General features: G+C 47.4%; 1 protein-coding gene across 4 annotated transcripts in view; it reads left to right on the top strand.

Annotated features, from left to right (window-relative positions):
* The first annotated feature begins 86 nt into the window (after positions 1-86).
* LOC311583278 (uncharacterized protein) overlaps positions 87-20,152 on the top strand; it is a 41,259-nt gene continuing 21,193 nt past the window's right edge. The window contains exons 1-4 of one of the 4 annotated variants that reach the window (XM_084756693.1): positions 87-2,096; positions 6,208-6,479; positions 15,735-15,820; positions 16,960-17,057. In XM_084756693.1, coding sequence (XP_084612819.1) covers positions 135-1,592 — 1,458 coding nt within the window. In that variant the 5' untranslated portion in view covers positions 87-134 and the 3' untranslated portion in view covers positions 1,593-2,096; positions 6,208-6,479; positions 15,735-15,820; positions 16,960-17,057. Of the gene's footprint in view, positions 2,097-6,207; positions 6,480-15,734; positions 15,825-16,959; positions 17,058-20,152 lie in introns of those variants that run through there. The other 3 variants (XM_084756694.1, XM_084756695.1, XM_084756696.1) reach the window with 3 other exon arrangements.

Here is a 20,152-nt window from a genome sequence, read left to right as displayed (position 1 = left end):
AGCTTGGCGCCACCAGCGGCGGTGGGCGGGGCGAGGAGTCCCGAGAGGGGCGAGGGTGGGAAGGGAGGGTTGGGTAGGGGGGGGAATGGGGAACCCGAGTGGATCAGAGGGGCTAGGGGCGAGGACAGGCAGCAATGTCTGTGGGGAAAGAGGTTCCATTCAGGTTTCCACACCCGGGCCCGAAAGAACGGAGTAATCAGTTTCCGTGGTCTCGGGGACGCGGTAAGGCCCGGGCACGGGGCCCCGTGAGCAAGGCCCACCAGGTCCACAGGCGACCGCCACCGGAGCCCTCCTGCAAGAAGGCGCAAGTGCGAGAGAAAGAGAAAGAGAAGGCGCGGAGGCCCTGGAAAGGGCTCATCGTGATTGGGAAGAGAGTGGAACTCTTGGATAGAAACCTGCAGAAGCCTAAACTATGGGACCCGAAGTTGGAATCTGAGGACTGGAAGCCGGAGGGCGTGGGGAAGGGGGCCTCGAAAGAGAGATCGAGCCCGCATCAGGAGAGGACAGTACTGGCTCCAGCAAGTTTCCAGGATGACAGCCCAGAGATAGGCAGACAGCAGGACAGACTCAAAGATGTATCTGAGAGTTCAGTGATGACTGCAGAGGCTGAAGAAAGATTAAAGTCCAAGTCTAAGGACAAGTTGAGGACCACTGGAGGGGACTTGAGGTCCAGAGGGGATCAGATGAGGCACAGTGAAGAGTTGGAGTCGAGTGGAGAGACCTTGATGTACAAGAGAGAGAAACGGGCGTCCGCTGGAGAGGAGGTGGTGGCCAAGGGAGCGAAGCGGAGGTCTGTGGTAGAGAAAATGGACAGTAGAGAGAGGCGGGCGTCTGTGGTAGAGAAAACGGACAGTAGAGAGAGGCGGCGGTCCACGAGAGAAAAGGTGTCCGACAGCGGAGAGAGGCGGCCGTCAGTCAAAGAAAAGGTGTCGGACAGCGGAGAGAGGCGGCGGTCCGTCAAAGAAAAGGTGTCCGACAGCGGAGAGAGGCGGCCGTCAGTCAAAGAAAAGGTGTCCGACAGCGGAGAGAGGCGGCGGTCCGTCAAAGAAAAGGTGTCCGACAGCGGAGAGAGGCGGCCGTCAGTCAAAGAAAAGGTGTCCGACAGCGGAGAGAGGCGGCGGTCCATCAAAGAAAAGGTGTCCGACAGCGGAGAGAGGCGGCGGTCCAGCAGGGTGAGGTCAAGTGACGAAAAGCTGAAATTGAGTAGAGAGAAATTAAGGTCCAGTGGAGAGAAGCTGAGGGCTGGCGGCAAAAATTTGAGATCCTCTGGAGGTAGTCTGAAGACAGATATTGAGGAAACCGAATTCGATGAGATGAAGCTGAAAGAGCTTTCAGGAACAGGAAGTGCTACTGAAGAGAACATAGAAAAGGTGATAAATGTTACTGGCGATGAAGGCGTGATGGAAAATATGAATCAGGAAATGCAAGTTTCTGACGAAAACATGGAAGGTAGAGATGAACAACAAAGAGCAGAGAAAGAGGTGGAAATCGACCGTTCTGTCTTGAATGAAATGGAAGGCGCTGCTGCTGAGTTTGTTCCTGAGGAGGAGAAAGACACAGCTGGGGAGCACTCCGTGGAATCAGGAGGGTGAAGAACCGAAGATGAAGAAGGCGACTGGAGAAGCACTGAAAGCCAAAGAGAAGCTAAAGCCAAGCAGAACTTTGTTGATCTTGAAAGGGTAAATGTGAGTGAGGGGTCTGGACCTGAAAGGATCATGGGAACGGAGCAGGGTTGCTGGGGCATGGAGGCCAAGCCAGGGTCAGCGGAAGTAAAAGAGTGGGGAAGAGGGAAATGGAAGAAGACTTGGGAGTGAATGCTAAGTAGAAGGAAACTGACTGTTACATGCTTGACGAACTGTTTGAGAAGGGGGTCTAGGGTGGGCGGGATTCTGACACACAGGTACAGAGAGGCGGTATGAGATGTAGGAAAAGATCAAAGGCGGATTATACCAGGATAAAGAAGGACACTGCAGCAAAGGAATCTGAAGCCGATCCCAAACCTGGAGGGACTCCAGCAGGAACGAAGTGAAGGGCAAGAGGAGTGAGCCAACGAAAGGAGCGGAGGATGAGAAGCCATATCCCGCCCTTGTACTTAGGTTTGTTGGTTTCTTGTTTTATTTTGGTTTTTTGTTTGTTTCTTTGTTTGTTTTTCAAGGCAGGGATTCTCTGTATAGCCCTGGCTGTCCTGGAACTTGCTCTGTAAACCAGGCTGGCCTGGAACTCGAAAATCCAACTGCCTCTGCCTCCCAAGGCTTGGGATTAAAGGTGTGCACTGTTTTTTAAACTGATTTCCGTATGTAGATTTGTTTATTTACTTATTTTATATATAGTGTCCTGCCTGCCTGTACACCTGCATGTCAGAAGAGGGAAGAGGGCACCAGCTCTCATTACAGATGGTTGTGAGCCACCATGTGGTTGCTGGGAATTGAACTCAGAACCTTTGGAAGAGCAGCCCGTGCTCTTAGCTGCTGAGCCATCTCTCCAGCCCCATTTCTATATATTTCATGCAGTCAGTTTTACCATCTGTTTTGAGGGCTCTTATAGAGCCCTATGTATCTGGACCATACTCACCCTCATTAGTAACGAATCCTATTTTCACAGGTTCACCTCACCCTCATACCATATATGAATTGCCCATATTTAATATGAAGTTTTTCTTTGTACCTGAATTCTCCCTCACCTCCATCCTTTTTTTTTTTTTTTTTTTTTTTTGAGTCAAGGTTTCTCTGTGGCTCAGGCTGAACTTCTTTTGTAGGCCATGCTGGCCTGGAACTCAGAGATGCGCCTGCCTCTGCCTCCTGAGTGCTGGGATTAAAAACATGCTCCACCACTGCCCAGCTTTATCTTTCACTTTTAATTATTCATCTGGGCATTTTTGTTTTTGTCTGTTTGTTTGTTTGTTTTTACCAGACAGAGTTTCTCTGTGTAGCCTTGGCTGTCCTGGAGTCACTTTGTAGACCAGGCTGGCCTCGAACTCACAGAGATCCACCAACCTCTGCCCCCCCTCTACCCTCCCACCCCCCCACCCCCCGAGCGCTGGGATTAAAGATATGCACCACCACACGCGGCTTGGGCATATTTTTTATTTGTTTGTTTGTCTTTTTGTTTTTGGTGATGGTTTGGATATGGACCTCTGGCTGGCCTGAAACTATATGTAGACCAGGCTGGCCACACTGGCATCTCAAAAACATAGATCTACCTGCCTCTGCCTCCCAAATCCTGGTACATTTGTTTCTTTTCTGAAACAGAGGCTTCTTAGCTCAGGCTGGCATCAAATTCTCAATCCTCCTGAGTGCTGGTTACAAGCTGTACCATTTGACTTAAGCTTTGTTCATAATCTGCCCTCATTCCAAGGACCAGAAAAGGCCTTAAGTATTTATTGTCAAGACTTCTTTATCTGGCTGGAGAGTTGGCTCATTGCTTAAGGGCATTTGTTATTCTGATGAAAGACTCGGACTGTATTCCCAGCACCATGGAGGTTCACTATCTCCCTGGCACCAAGCACACATATGGTGGACACACAGTTTTTGTTGTTGTTGTTTTGTTTTTTTTGAGACAGGGTTTTTCTATGTAGCCTTGGCTGTCCTTGACTCGATTTGTAGACCTTGAACTCACAGAGATCCACCTGCCTCTGCCTCCCAAGTGCTGGGATTAAAGGTGTGTACTACCATGACCAGCCTTGGTTATTTTTTTTTTTAAAGCACAATATCTGAATAGAAATTTCATACTGTAAGTGTCATAAGCATTATCATAGCCTCATATCTTTTGTTGGTATTGGTGTTGCTACTGCTGCTTCTGGTGTGTGTGTCTGTGTGAGAGTGTGTGTGTCTGTGTGTAGACAGTCTTATGTAGCCCAGGCTGGTTTCAAGTTGTTGAACTCAATATGTGGCCAGCAATAACCTTGAACTTCTGATCTTCCTCCCTGCACCTCCAGAGTGTTGAGGTGACAGTTGTTTGCCACCGTACTCGGTTTATGTGGTGCTGAGTGTGAGACTCTGCCAACCTCCGTACATCTCCTGCTTTCATTTGTTCTTTATTTATTTACTTATTTATTTATTTTTGTTTTTTTCAAGACAGGGCTTCTCTATGTAGCCCTGGCTGTCCTGGACTCACTTTGTAGACCAGGCTGGCCTTGAACTCACAGCGATCCACCTGCCTCTGCCTCCCGAGTGCTGGGATTAAAGTCTCACACTCCAGGAAGCTGGCAGGTGTCTTTGTTCCATCCTTGAACTTGAGCTTCGTCTGGGCACAGGACAATGTGCTTTGTTTTCTTCCAGTATGGCCACTGGGGTTCCAGGCTTGTTTTTATGACGGAGCCAGTTACACAGCAGGACATTCTTTGGCTGTGGCCTGTTTCCTGCTCTCTGTCCCTGACGTTTCTGCTTCTTCCTTGGTCAGAAACTGATTGGTTGCTCTCTCCTCCGTTTGCTGAGAACTCTGACCCCGTCGTTGGACAATAAAGTAGAGACAGTGGAAATGCTATAAAGACAAGCTCCTGATGACTCAAGCCTACTAGCAGGATCTTCTTATGTATTCATTTTGTCAAAATTTAAAGATATTTAATTTTACATGTATGAGTGCTCTTGCTTGCTTGTATGTATGTGTGCTTCATGGGTGCTCTGCCAACAGTTCCTTTGAAACTGGGGTGACAGATGGTTGTGAGCCGGGTCTCTGTAAAATCGGCAAGTGTTCTTAACCTTGCCAAGTCATCTCTCTAGCACTTTATTTTTATTTATTTATTTTTTTAAAGTGTTTCTCTGTGTAGCCTTGGCTGCCCTGGAACTAGCTCTAGACCAGGCTGGCTTCGAATTCACAGAGATGCACCTGAGTTCTCTGCCTCCCAAATGCTGGGATTAAAGATGTGCCCCAACTGCCTGGGGTGTGTGTGTGTGTGCGCGCGCGTGTGCGGAGTCCGTGTGCCTGCGTGTGTGTGCGTGTGTATTGCTATATATACCCTGGGGCTGGCCTTGAACTTGTTATGTAGCCCCAGCTGACCTCACCCTTATGATCCTGTCTCAGTCTCATAAATGCTGAGGTTGCAAATGTACACGGCCTTTTTTGCCTTTCTTTGGCAAATGATATGGATAACATTTTCTGGCTGCTTCCTCCTCTTCCTTCTTCTTCTCCTTTTCCTTCTCCTTCTCCTTTTTTGAGACAGGGTCTCTCTATGTTAGCCTTGGCTGTCCTGGACTCTCTCTGTAGACCAGGCTGGCCTCAGACTCACAGAGATCCACCTGCCTCTGCCTCGGGAGTGCTGAGACAAAAGGTGTGCTCCACCATGCCCAGCCCTTCTGGCTTCTTATGAACAGTTAAGTTGAACAGGTACAGGCCAAGCACTGTGCGTGCTTGCTATCGTTTAACCCTTTGCTCAGCTCTCTGTAACGGGAACTCTTCTTCTGTCAAAGTCTACCTACTCAGAGCTGCCAGAGCCTGGCTATCACGCAGACCGCCTGACCTCGGAGCCGTTCTACTCAGTTGTACATCAGTCTTCCATTGTTTGTGGACCAGCTGACTTAGTTTCCTGGCTTGACAAAGCAAGCTCTGCCTGGGGTGCGGCGAGGCTGATAAGCAACCCTTTCATTCAGTGAAGCTTGGGGAAAAGCCACTGCAGTGGCAATTTTTTAAGAACAGAAATGTAGGGGCTCAACCGTTAAGAGCACTGGCTGCTCTTCCAGGAGACTGGGGTTCAAGTCCAGCACCCACATGGTGGCTCACAACCATCTGTACTTGCAATTCTGGTGCCCTCTTCTGATTTTCTCTGGCACTGCATCCAGGTGGGGTACAGATGCACATGCATATAAAACAGTCATACATATAAAAAATCCTTTTAAGAGCGATGGGCAGTGGTGGCGCACGCCTTTAATCCTAGCACTTGGGAGGCAGAGGCAGGCGAATCACTGTGAGTTCAAGGCCAGCCTGGTCTACAAAGCGAGTCCAGGACAGCCAAGGCTACGTAGAGAAACCCTGTGTCGAAAAACAAAAAGAAAAATCCTTTTAAGAAAGAGTATAGCCGGGCGTGGTGGTGCACGTCTTTAATCCTAGCAGTCTGGAGGCAGAGGCAGGCAGATCGCTGTGAGTTTGAGGCCAGCCTGGTCTACAAAGTGAGTATAGGACAGCCAAGACTAAGTAGAGAAACCTTGTCTCAAAAAAAAAAAAGTGAAAGAAAGAGTATAAATGCAAAAAAGTAATGTTTTTTTTCTTCCTCAGACCCCTGTCTACCTGAGACCAACATTTGAAGATTCCTCTGGGGAGTCTGTGAGCTGAGGTGTTGTCATCTCTTTAAGAGACACCTGCCTGGGCACAAGGTGAAGACTCACCTTGTATGGGAAGTGACCTACAATTCAGGAAGTACAGGTTGTGATGGATCCCCAGATCCCTGTTCTTTGGCTGGATGCCTTTGCCCGGGATATCAGATGCATTCCCCCAAGACCACAAACACCAGTGAAGATGGAGTTACCACGACAAATGCCAACTGCCTCGTAAGTGCAGACGTGTTGAACTATCTAGACAGCTAGAAGGTTTCTTTGTTTGTTTGTTTGTTTGTTTATCGAGACAAGGTCTATACAGCTCCAAGGAGGTCCTGGAGCTTCTATGTAGGCGAGCCTGGCCTTGAACTCACAGAGATCCGCCTACTTTTGCCTTTAGCATTAAAGGTGTGCATTCTACACCCAGCCCCTATTTCACTTCAAAGGTGCTTGCTATGTTGCCTAGGTTGGCACTGAGCTCCTGATTCTCTGCCCCAGACTCTCATGTAGCTGAGACAACAGGCCCACGGAATTTCATCTGTGAGTTCTATGTGGGTTCTACACAGTTTTCTGCTAAAGTTAACCAAAATGCATATATTTCTGGGAGTTAAGGGCTTCTGAGTGATTTTATGTGTTTCTGTTACTTTTCTTCCTTTTTATAAAGATTTATTTATTTATTATTTATGCAGTAGTTGCCTGCATGTGAGCCAGCAAGCCAGAAGAGGGCACCAGATCTCATTATAGATGGTTGTGAACCACCATGTGATTTCTGGGAATTGAGCTCATGACCTTTGGAAAAACAGCCAGTGCTCTTAACCTCTGAGCCATCTTTCCAGCCCCCCTTTTTTTCTTTGTATATTTTCAACGATCTGTTTCTTTTCTTTTCTTTTTTCTTTTTCTTTTTTTTTTGTTTTTCAAGACAGGGTTTCTCTGTGTAGCCTTGGCCATCCTGGACTCACTTTGTAGACCAGGCTGGCCTCGAACTCACAGCAATCCGCCTGCTTCTGCCTCCCGAGTGCTGGGATTAAAGGCGTGCGCCACCACGCTCGGCTTGTTTCTTTTCTTTTCCAGACAAGGCTTCATTATTTAGCTCTGGCTGTCCTGGAACTCCCTATGTAAATCTTGAACTCACCAGAGACCCAGCTGCCTCTGCCTCCTGAGTGCTGGGATTAAAGGTGTGCGCCACTATGCCCGGAGAGGCCTGTTTTTCTTTTCTTTTCTCTCCCCCCCCCCCAGATGACATGAATCTTTATTAAAGGAAATAGAAGTAAATAGTACATTAATTAAACCTTCAAACCCATTTTAAAACTCAGGCTTTAAAAATGTCACTTAGAGGCTACACAGAGAAACCTGTCTTGAAAAACCAAAAAATAAAATAAAATAAAAATGTCACTTAGTAAAGAGAAACAACACAGTAGATTGTGATATCAAGCCCCTGAGGGTGGGAACAATAAAAGCGGGACCTTGCTGTTCTAAATTCACACATCCCGGGAGAATGCTGCTATTTGTTTGTTTGCTTGCTTGTTTTATTTTAAAGGTTTTCAGTATTTTTATTTTGCCTGTTTCATCAAGTATGCCATAGCACCTGTGGCTTTCTTTTTCATGTGATCACATGCTACTGACCTCAGCTTTCTTTTTCCCATTTATTCATTTATTTATAGATCTGTTTTTCTTATAACAGGATTTTAAAAGTAATATCACCATCATTATTATCATTTGGCTCCTGTTTCAATGGCTTAATTCACTCAGCAAGCATTGCATACATACTATTATATGTTGTCTGGAAAGGTGAGGGGAATGTGACTAGGTCCTTGTGCTTTGTGTCTTTTCTCACACTGGGACAGATGTGTCAGAAAATACACTTCACAGCATCATAGAGGGCTTTCTAGAGTGCTGGGCGGCCCAATCGCAGAGGCAAGTTAGTAAGACATCAGACAACGCTTCATAGTAGAGAGAACTACTCGGAGATGGATTTACAAGGGTACAAAGGGCCAGCTGCAGTGGCGCACGCCTTTAATCCCAGCACTCGGGAGGCAGAGGCAGGTGGATCGCTGTGAGTTCGAGGCCAGCCTGGTCTACAGAGCGAGTCCAGGACAGCCAAGGCTACACAGAGAAACCCTGTCTTGAAAAACAAAAAACAAAGAAGAAGAAGAAGAAGAAGAAGAAGAAGAAGAAGAAGAAGAAGAAGAAGAAGAAGAGTGAGCATAAAGGAACATGAAGGGTTAAATAGAAAGGCTGCCGTTGTGATGGAGCCTGAGTGGATGTCAGGGAAGGCCAGGATGGGCTCTGGTGAGGCTGCAGTGGGAAGAATATTGTTCATGCCACTCAGATGCCACAGGAAGCGCTCTGATGAAAGCATCTAGACTTTGTTCTGTAGGTGACAAGGACACCATCGGATCTGTGGTTCTCTTACAAAAGGATGTAATCACCTGGCCCAGGCGAAGAGGCACCTCAAGCAGGAGGTGTGACAGCAGACAGGACAACGCAGTGACCCAAGGCAAAGAGGAGGAATTTTTACAAAAAGGTGTTTTGGATAGTTTTAGAAATCCTATTCAGGGGCTGGAGAGATGGCTCAGCCGTTAAGAGCACCGCCTGCTCTTCCAAAGGTCCTGAGTTCAATTCCTGGCAACCACTTGGTGGCTCACAACCATCTACAATGAGATCTGGTGCTCTCTTCTGGCCTGCAGACAAAACACTGTATAATAAATAAATAAATAAATAAATAAAAGAGAAAAAGAAATCCTATTCATAGCCAGGCAGTGGTGGCGCACACCTTTAATCTCAGAATTTGGGAGGCAGAGGCAGGCAGATCTCTGTGAGTTTGAGACCAGACTGGTCTACAGATCCAGTTCCAGGACAGCCAGGGCTACACAGAGAAACCAGAAAGAAAGAAAGAAAGAAAGAAACAAACAAACAAACACGTTCCTATTCAAGCAAGACTTGCTCCTTTCATGTGGATAAGTGGTGAGGAAGGAGGCATCCAACTCGCAGAAGGCGCTGGTCAGTGCGCACATCAGGGGCCTCCTCTGCAGTGGGTTCTTTGCATTTGTCACTCAATCCCAAAACAGCATTATGGGAGAGAGATTGTGTGTGTGCACACGTGTGCGCGCACATGCGCACACCATGACACAGGTGTGGCTGACAGAGGACAGCTTTGGGAAGCGGGGTTCCTGGTGTTTCTGCTGGAGCGCATTTTCCAGTTGGCCCTCAAGCTTCTGGGAAATGTTCTGTCTGTGCCTCCCATCTCTCTGCAGGGGTTACAGATGCATGCCATGGTTTCTGGCTTTGTTTTGTTGTTTTTAATATGGGTTCTGGGATTCAGGTTGTCAGCCCTGCACAGCAGATGCTGCTGTCCGCTGGGCCATCTTACTAGCCAGGAATTGTTTTATTGTATAGGTTTTATAGGTTATAATAACTGAAGATAGAGGGGTCAACCTAAGACTAGCCATTGCTGGACTGTGCTGATTGTACATGCTGGAGATGGATTTGAACCCAAGAGGCCCAGCGCTTTCTCACTCTGCTGTATTCACCAGCTGACTGGTGTCCCACAGTCAAGAGGTTGGAGGTCAAGTCACCTCCCCGGGACGCAGTTAATAAAAGCTGTGGATGGTGGAGCGTGTCTGTATCCCAGTACTTAGGAGCTGACGACAGGATGATCAGGAGTTTAAAGTCATCCTTGGATATGTAATGGATTTGAGTCTAGCCTGGTCTATATGAGACCTTATCTCAAAAAACAAACAAACAACAACAAAACAAAATGTAGAGGGCAAGAGAGAGAAAGCAGCCGCAACACTTAATGCTTGGTAGATTGTTTGTTTGTTTTGTTGTTTTTTTGTTCATTTGCTTTTTGACTCAGGGTTTCTCTGTGTAGCCTCGGCTATCCTGGACTCACTTTGTAGATCAGGCTGACTTCGAACTCACAGAGATCCCCCTGCCTCTCGGATAAAAGGCGTGTGCCATCACACCAGCTAATACTTGTGAGTTTAGGTCTGGAGCTGCTTATCCCCGACTGCACACAGCCGAGCCCTGAGTACCATTTCAAGCCACAGACGTGTTATATTGGGTTCATTGTTTGGAACTAATTAACTATTTTTTTTTCAAGACAGAGTTTCTCTGTGTAGCCTTGCCTGTCCTGGAACTTGCTCTGTAGACCAGGCTGGCCTTGAACTCAAAGAGATCACCCTGCCTCTGCCTCCCAAGAGCTGGGATTAAAGTACTTTTAAAAATTTAGAAGCCAGATGGGCAGTGGTGGCGCACGCCTTTAATCCCAGCATTTCGGGAGGCAGAGGCAGGCAGATCTCTGTGAGTTCGAGGCCAGCCTGGTCTACAAAGCGAGTCTAGGACAGCCAAGGCTACGTAGAGAAACCCTGTCTTGAAACAAACAAACAAACAACAAAAAAACAAAATTGAGAATATCTGGCCACATTAGACCTATGCAGCAAACACAGACACCTGTCTGATTCCTTCCCTTGAGGCCTGCAGGCCTTTATTACCTGGAGCTCCCAGCCTGCCTGGGGTCCCTGCCCACCTCTGCAGTGATTGCACCATTCAGCTTGGGTTAGATGCAAACCTGTTAGATCTAACCTGCCAGTGTTGAGCCCAGGCCTCCCTTGCTGCCTAAATATCCTTTTTGAATTCAAGGGAATGTGAGACAAAATATGTGTTTTGTTTCGTTTGCTTTTTTCTTCATTCTGTGAGAACTAAAAAAACAAACAAACATTTCAGCCCTCCCTGTTCTTGAGCCCATAGGAGGAGGGTTATGTGCAGCTGCTGCAGACAAGGTGAACAGTCATAGTTCCGGGACCAGCACTGATCCAAAGCAGCAGAGGCCGCCTTTAGCCCCAGCACCTGGGAGACAGAGGCAGATGGGTCTCTGAGTTTGAGGAGGTCAGCCTGGTGTACATAGCCAGTTTCAGACCAGCCAGGACTACACAATGAGACTCTCTCATTTTGTTTGTTTTTCAAGACAGTGTTTTTGTTTTTTGATTTTTGTTATTTTGAGACAGGGTTTCTCTGTGCAGCCCTGGTTGTCCTGGACTTGCTTTTTGTAGACCAGGCTTGTCTCAAACTCACAGAGATCCACTGCCTCTGCCTCCTGAGGGCTGAGATTAAAGGCATGTACTGCCACACCTGACTGAAAAAATTTTTAATTGCAAATAGCAGCAGGCATAGTGATTACAGGCATAATTAAAGCCTGTAATTCCCTCAGACTTTGGGAGACTAAGGTAGGTGAATTTGAGGACAGCCTGGTCTAGTGAGAGCCTGTCTTAAAATACCAAACAAACAAAAAAACAAATCTAGCTGGGCAGTGGAAAAATGGCGAAAGTAAGTTCTTGGTAGGCAAGTATTGGTAGATTTTTGTTATTATTGTTGGTTTTTTTTTTAAGACTTTATTTATTTATATTATGTATACAGTACGCTGCCTGCGTGTACACCTGCAGGCCAGAAGAGGGCATCAGATGATATTATAGATGGTTGTGAGCCACTATGTGGTTACTGGGAATTAAACTCAGGACCTTTGGAAGGGCAGTCAGTGCTCTTAACCCCTGAGCCACCTTTCCAACCCCTGGACATTTTCTTTAGAGATCCAATTTCAGTACATTCTTATGGAGTTTTATATTTTACTTAGCTTTGGCAACATGTTCCTGTACCACTGAGTGAAAATACACAACCCAGATTGGCAAGCAGATATTTTATAAAGTTAGATACTTTATTATCATTTTTTTGTTGTTTTTTGAGACAGGGTTTCTCTGTGTAGCCCTGGCTATCCTGGCCTTGCTTTGTAGAACTGGCTGACCTCAAACTCACAGAGATCCGCCTGCCTCTGCCTCCTGAGTGTTGGGATTAAAGGCGTGCACCACCATGCCTGGCTATTATCAAGATTATAAAATTTACTTTTTACATTATTTTATTTCATGTGTGTGAATGTTTTGTCTGCATGTATGTCTATGTACCATGAGCGTGTCTGTTGCCCTCAGGGGTCAGAAGAAGGCGTTAGATCCCCTGCAACTGGAGTTACAGATGGATATAAACCGCAATGTAGGAGCTGGGTACCTGGCCTGGGTCCTTTGCAAGAGGAGAGGTGCTTTTAACCATTTCTCCAGCCCCTTTTTATCAAGTGTTTTATCTATCTATCTATCTATCTATCTATCTATCTATCATCTATCTATCTATTTCTGACCACATATTATTTTCTTTCTTCTTCTTTAATTCTTTTCTCATTTTTTAAAAAGATTTATTTATTTATTTATTATGTATACAGTGCCTTGCCTGCACGGACACCTACAGGCCGGAGGAGGGCACTAAATCACATTCTAGATGGTTGTGAGCCACCATGTGGTTGCTGGGAATTGAACTCATGACCTTTGGAAGAGCAGTCAGCACTCTTACCCGCTGAGCCATCTCTCCAGCCCCTCTTTTCTCATTTATTACACATTGACTGCAGTTCTACTTCGTCCCCTCCTAGTCCCCACTCCACCTCACTGTGTCACCTCTCCTCTCCCCTAGATCCATTTCCCTTCCAAAAAAAAAAAAAAAAAAAAAAAGGAGCAGCTGGGCATGGTGGCTCACACCTTTAATCCCAGCACTCAGGAGGCAGAGGCAGGTGGATTGTTGTGAGTTCGAGGCCAGCCTGGTCTACAAAGTGAGTCTAGGACAGCCAAGGCTACACAGAGAGACCCTGTCTCAAAAAACAAACAAACAAACAAAACAACAAACAAACAAAGACTAAGCACAAACCCTCATATCAAGTAGGAGGAAAAGGGTCCAAAGAGCAGACAAAAGAGTCAGGGACATGCCATGTGGTGGCAGCGCCTTTAATCCCAGCACTCAGGAGGCAGAGGTGGGCAGATCTCTGTGAGTTTGAAGCCAGGCTGGTCTACAGAGAGTTCCAGGACAGCGAGGGCTACACAGAGAAACCCTGTCTCAAAGAGAGGGGGGGGGGCTAGAGATATTGCTCAGCAGTTAAGAGCACTCACTGCTCTTCCAAAAAGGACCCAGGTTCAATTCCCAGCAACCACATGGCAGCTCACAACTGTCTGTAACTCCAAGATCTGACACCCTCATACAGACATACATGCAGGCATAACAGCAATGCACATAAAAAAAAATTCAAAAAGAGAGAGAGAGAGAAGAAAAAGAAAAAGAGTCAGAAACACTCCCACTTCCACTGTTAAGAGACCCACACGAACACCAAGCTACACAACCATCGCGTATATTAGCTCAGACGCATTACAGGCCCTCTGGCTGTCAGTTCAGTCTCTGCGAGCCACTATGAGGCCTGCTTAGTTGATTCTGTGGCTCGTGTTCTTGTGGTGTCCTCGACCCCTCTGGCTCCTACAATCCTTCCTCCCTGTCTTCTGTGGGGCTCCTCTGGCTCTGCCTAGTGTCGGTCTGTGCGTCTCTGCATCTGCTCCCATCAGCTGCTGGATGATGCTTCTCTGATGACAATTGGACGAGGCACTGATCTATTAGAGTAGAATATCATTAGGCATCATCTCATTGACCAACTCCCCCCCCACACACACACCATCTTGTTTAGTTCTGCCCTGGGTCTCTGGGCGGTCGAGCCTCTGGTTCCTGGCCCTCGAGGCAGCGTTAGTCGTGGGCTGCCTCTCGTGATGTGAGCCTCAAGCTGTGTGCTGTTACCCCAGCACATCTTGTAGGTAGGACAGATGGTAGGTTGAAGGCTTTGTGGCTGGGTTGAGGCCCACTCCCACTGAACGAAGCCTAGCCTGGTTACCAAAAAATAGCCAGTTGAGGCTCAATATCTCCAATTACTAGAAGTCATTGGTAGGGTCCCCCTCAGCTTCCTGGAAGTTCCCACTGCACTAGGTTTCCACATGGTCCTCGAAGTGCTCCCCAGTTCCAGTCGCCGCTCCCAGTGCTCTCTCCAGCCCCGCCTGATCGCTCCTGTCCCCACCTCCACCCACCCACAGTCCACCTGAAAAAATCTATTCTACTCACCCTTCCCGGGGAGACCCATGTGGCCCCCTTGTGCCCTCCTTGTTACTTAGCCTCTCTGGTCTGTGCACTGTAGCATGGTTATCATTTACTTAACAACTAACATCCGCTTATAAGTGAGTACATAGTCTGCTTGTCTTTCTGGGCCTTGGTTACCTCACTCAGGGTGATCAATTTTCTAGTTCCGTCTATTTGCCTGCATATTTCATGATGTCATTGTTTTGATTTAGGTTTTTTTGTTTTTTGTTTTTCCGAGACTGGGTTTCTTTGTGTAGTCCTGGCTGTCCTGGACTTGCTTTGTAGACCAGGCTGGCCTCAAACTCACAGCTCCACCTGCCTCTGCCTTCTGAGTATTGGGATTACAGGTGAGTACCACTGTGCCCGACTGTTTTTTAATTTCAGGCATATTTTGTTTTGGAGGTATTTCATCAAAAGTACAGCCCTCCCCTCAGAGGTGTTGGCAAATCCATGGCAAAGCTCTCCCCATCCACATACTTAACAGGAATTCCTCCTGTGTCATCTGGCACCATTGCAGCTGTCAGGATGCTCATAAAACCCAGAACCAAACTGACAAGCAGCTGTAACTGGCATCAGCTATTGTGGGCAACTTCGGGCTGGGGGGCTGGCTCAGGGGTTAAGAACATTTGCTCCTTCAGCCAGGCATGATGGTGCTCACTTTTGATCCCAGCACTGGAAGGCAGAGGCAGGTGGATCTCTGTGAGTTCGAGGCCAGCCTGGTCTACAGAGTGAGTTCCAGGACAGCCAGGGCTGCACAGAGAAATTCTGTCTTGAAAAGAAAAAAAATCAAAGAATATTTGCTACTTATGTATAGGACCAGGGTTTGCTTCCCAGCATCCTCGTGGTGACTCACAACTGTCTGCAATTCCAGTTCCAGGGATCCCATGCCCTCTTCTGATCTCCTTATATACTAGGCACACACACACACACGATACACACAGACACGGCAGACATACACCCACACAGACAACATAATGTCTGCATTTAATCCCAGCACTTGGGAGGCAGAGGCAAGCAAATCGTAGAGTTTGAGGCCTATCTGCTCTACAAATCAAGCAGCTCTAGGACAACCAAAGCTACACACATGTGCTAAAAAACAACAACAGAACTGTGCTGTGAAATCACCGTTCAGGTCCCAAAATGTGTTTCAAATTCTAGTTCAAAATGAAAGTCCTGCACTCGGGAGGCAGAGGCAGGTGGATTGCTGTGAGTTCGAGGCCAGCCTGGTCTACAGAGCGAGTCCAGGACAGCCAAGGCTAACACAGAGAAACCCTGTCTCGAAAAACAAAAACAGAAACAGGGTCCTAACTGTGTAACTCTGACTGGCCTACAATTCCCTGTGTAGACCAGATTAGCCTAGAATTCCCTATGTAGACCAGGCTGGCCTCACAGATATCTACCTGCTTCAGCCTCCCAAGTGCAGGGATTACAAAAGTATGCCACAATGCAACTTTCCTGAAATAGAACTCCATCTCCTGATCGCTCTGACTCTATCTTTCCCGTTTCCAGCTGCTGTGTACCAGTTTCTATGCTTCATATATGTGTTGATTCACAGATATTTACCAAGCACCTACATCCTGCCCCTGGGCACTACGGTAGGTAGGTCCTGCGGACACAACAACTGTGCATGCGGGGAACACAGAGGCCAGTGGAGGTTTTAGACACTGACCATATAAGTGACAGCAAATTAAAATATGACATACATTTGTAGGAAAAAGATACTTTGGGGCCTGGGGATGTAGCTCAGTTGATAGAGTGCTTGCCTAGCACACATGAAGTCCTAGGTTTGATTCCCAGCACTGGTAAACTAGGTGTGGTAGGGCACGTCTATAACCCCAGCACTTAGGAGGTGGGGCAGGAGGATGAGAAATTTAAGACCATAGTTGGCCATATAGCAAGGTGAAAGTCAGCCTGGGGTACACGGAGCCCCAGGGAAGGGGGAAGGAAAGGAACAGAGAAGGAAGGAGAGAGAGAAAGAAAGAAAGAAAGAAGAAAATTGTGTTAAATTCTGGTGAAAGCCAGTAAAAAGGCTCAGTCACTAACAGTTTTATTCCTGAAACCCACATCGTGGAAGGAGAGAACTGAGTCCTGTACAGAGAGCGAGTCAGCCCCACCATGTACCTCCCTCCACCCACAAATAGATAAACAATGTAATTCAGATTATTTTGTTTTGTGTTTAAATTTTAGTTTATTTATTTATCCATTTACATCCTGGTCATAGCCCCACCCTCCTCACCTCCAGCCCCACCCTCCTTCCCTCTCCTCTATTTTATTCGTTAGGTTTATTTTATTTTATGTGTGAGTGTTTTGCCTACTTGTTTGTCTGTGCACTATGTGTGTGCCTGGTGCCTGCAGAGGCCAGAAGAGAGCATCTAGTGTTTTGGAACTGGAGTTACAGATGGTTATGAGCCACCTTGTAGGTTTGGGAACCAAACCTGGGGCTCTTAACTGATGGTCCATCTGTCCAGCCCCGTAAGACTTTTTTTTTTTAAGAAAATGAATACTTGTGAACTGGGCGTGGTGGTGCGGGCCTGTGATCCCAGGTACTGAGAAGCCTAATGCAGGAAGAGTTCCAGATCTGTCTGTCTGGAAGAGAGAAATGAAGTTGGGGCTTTAGCTCAGCCAGAGTGCTCACCTAACATTTGCTAGCTCTGGTCTAGTACTGAAGAGGTGGGCGACGGATTGTGAATAAGAGAGCTGCAATTCTTACAGGGTGTGACTTTTTCTCCCCCAGGGACACCAGGCAGACAGATCTAACAAGGAAATGACTGCGATCACGTGAAAGTCAAAGTAGGAAGGCGTGAATAAAACAGCGTTTTCATCTGCTACTGGGGCCGGTAGTGTGACCATCATCACCATTTTATAGATATGGAGGTTTCTCCTTCCCCGCACCCCACCCCCACCCCCGCGCGCCTATACCCCTCCCCCGCCCCCGTCAGATTTTTGCCTACCGCTACCTAGCGGGGCTTATATTCTATGGCCTGGTGAAGGAAGAAAGCGTTTTTTGTTCAACGGAGGGCCGGCTGAGAAGGAAGACGCGCAGGGTTCGCCCAGCATCACTCCAGCCGCGCGTGTGATCCCAGTTCACAGCAGAGGGCGCTGCGGAACCGTCTTGGCTCCGCTAGGTGCTAAGCTCGCGTCCCTCGGGCACCACACCCTGCGGGACTCCGGGACTCCTGACCCAGCATGCTCAAACGCCTTGGGAGTTTTTCTTGCACACTAGTGCCCTCTTATGTTTTCCTAGGTGCTTGTTCCTTAATGAAACTGAAATAGCAAACCAGGGCAAGTCACTCAAGTCACCTCAAACAGTGACCCAGTGACCACAGATACATGGCCTGCCTCATCCAGTCCCCATGCCCTACCCCCAGACAAGGAGCTCCACAGATTGCCAGCTGGTTGTTGCCACTGTGCCATGGCTGCACGTCCTTCATGTAGGCACAATCTTGGGTTTCTTCAGGCAGGGTGACCTGGCAACATTGCACCGCACCCACAGCTGGTTTCGCTTTCCTAATGTTAAAAGCGCCTCTAACTGAAGGAGGGTGGTGGAACAGGTTTCAGCATTTTCCCTATTATTTTTTTTTTAATAAGCTTATCTGTTTAAGATTTATTCTTTCTGGTGAGTTCCTCCCCTTTCTCAAAAGATGCCCAGAGCGCCCTCTTTGGCATTTGTCCAAAGTCCAGGTTCTAATAGCTTTCAGCTAGTTTAATTTTAACCATAGAGCCGTCTTTTGTAATAATTACTTTTTAATCCGGAAAGAACCAGTTTGATACAAGTCCATAAGCACTTCCTCTGGCTCAGAGTTAGCCGATGCAGAGCCGCGTCCACTTACTGCTGATAATGCCTCTTAATGGGGGGGGGGGCGGGCTGAGGATTGAAATTGCAGATAGATTGATTGGGTTGAACTGTTTCAATATCTGCTTTGATGAATTCAATAAACTTGGTGTCTATGGCGAACAGGCTGGAGAGAGGATGACAAGAGACAGCATAAAGGTCCTTGTGTGACGTCCTATGCACAACCAGGTGCCCTCTGATTTCTGGGACAGAAGACCCAATGACCTTTGTCTGGTCACCCATCAGTTGTCAGTTCTAAAAATGTAAACACCCAAGAGACGGACAGCAGCTATAGGCCCTTTGTCCTTGGGAATGGCCTGGCAAGGGCGGGCTGTCAGGAATGGAGTCCCCAGAGTATCCCACGGCTGGCTGCCATACTTTTGACTCCATTTCTTCCCTTATGATCCCGGTCCTTTGTAATAATCACTTGTGTTTATAAAACCTTGAAGGAGTTTTGATGTATCAGGATAGAAATCAGCCTTCCTTTTTGTTGCTGAGGTGGCAAACGTTTTATTTGGCAATAAAAAAAAAAAACAAAGGTGAGAATGAGAAGAAGATGAGAAGTGTGTGATGAGGATCCATCTAGAAAAAGTGCCTCGTGCTGGCTTTGCTGAGGCAAACAAGTTTGAAGGAACACTATTTTATAGAAATCATTTTCACTGTTGGCTTGCACTGGCCCGACTGGTGTCCGGGCTCTCCTGGAGCCCTGGGAGGGGATAAAACCAGGAAGTAAGTCTGAACAGCTGTTAGCAGTGGCAAGTCTTGAACTAAGACCAAGGGTCTGCTAATCTAGTTGGAGGTGCGCCTTTTGGCATACAGGGGGTGGCTTGTGGTAGATCACATGTGTGTGATCTCAGTTCCAAAGAGGTGGAGACAATCTGATTAGGAGTTCAAGGCCATCCTTGGCTACACAGGGAGTTTGAGGTCAGCCTGGGCTACATGAGATCCTGTTTTTGAAAAAAACAAAACAAAACAAGCAATCTCTCCCCCCAGATAAGGGCTGTCGTCGGCCTCAATACTCTGAGAGGTGTCGCCTGTCTTCAGGTGTATTTGATGCCTACAAGTAGAACAACCCATCCATTGGTCCATCTGACCTGAGCTGGAACAAATCAGAGCCTGGTGCTCACCAACCGAAAAAATCATGGAAGAAGAATATATATGAGGTTTCACAAATCCAAAGAAAATATGCTCGGAAGATGAATCTGAAGGAAGGCAGCAGCTACGCTGGAGTTTGCTTCTGTTCGTTTATTTGATGGTTTCTGTTCTGTCCTTTAGCTGCTTTCTTAGCCTCTTCTTTCTTTCTTTTTCCAAGATAGGGTTTCTCTGTGTAGCCTTCCGCTGTCCTGGACTTGCTTTGTGAACCAGGCTGGCCTCGAAATCACAAATATCCACTTGCCTCTGCTTCCCCAGCGCTGGGGTTACAGGCATGTATCACCACTCCTGGCTCTGTCCTTTAGTTCCTAAGGCTTCCAGATCAGACCTGCTTGCCAGGCTTTCTCCTGACACCCTTCCACACCTGTGGGATGTCTCATCACAGGGCACCCCCTTTCCTGAGTCCTTCCTCTGCATCAAAGGTAGGAGGTAGGGCGGCACTCTCTCCTGGAGGGGCCGTCTCTAGGCTGTTTGTAATGGCAGCTTGAGGAGCCACGCAGGTGACTGCTAGGCTTTAATCCATCTGGAGGGAGGACACACGGATCCCAGATGCCTGTCTCATGGAGTCACTGCCTGTCTCATGGAGTCACCACCTTGCGGAAGGGACACATGTGTCTTGACTAGTTCAGTGTCAGGAACTTCTGTGTCATGAATTTTTAGTATGTCCCGATAGTTTTTTCAAAATCCAGTACATACAAGATTAGGACTTCTCCTTATCAAACAAGTAAGTGTGTGTGTGTGTGTGTGTGTGTGTGTGTGTGTGTGTGTGAGAGAGAGAGAGAGAGAGAGAGAGAGAGAGAGAGAGAGAGAGAGAGAGAGAGAGAGATGTGGAGTTGGTTCTGTCCTTCCTGCTGGTCCCTAAATTCTACTTTTGAAGTCACAGTGAGTCCAGTGTTAACAACAGAGGCTGAAAAGCAGATGGTCACAAGGAAAGGTGGGGCTT

This window comes from Acomys minous (assembly GCF_964271855.1).
Source record: "Acomys minous genome assembly, chromosome: 2".
Classification (NCBI taxonomy): Eukaryota; Metazoa; Chordata; class Mammalia; order Rodentia; family Muridae; genus Acomys; species Acomys minous.
Note: the sequence above shows the minus strand (reverse complement) of the source record. Positions and strands in the feature narration are given on the sequence as shown.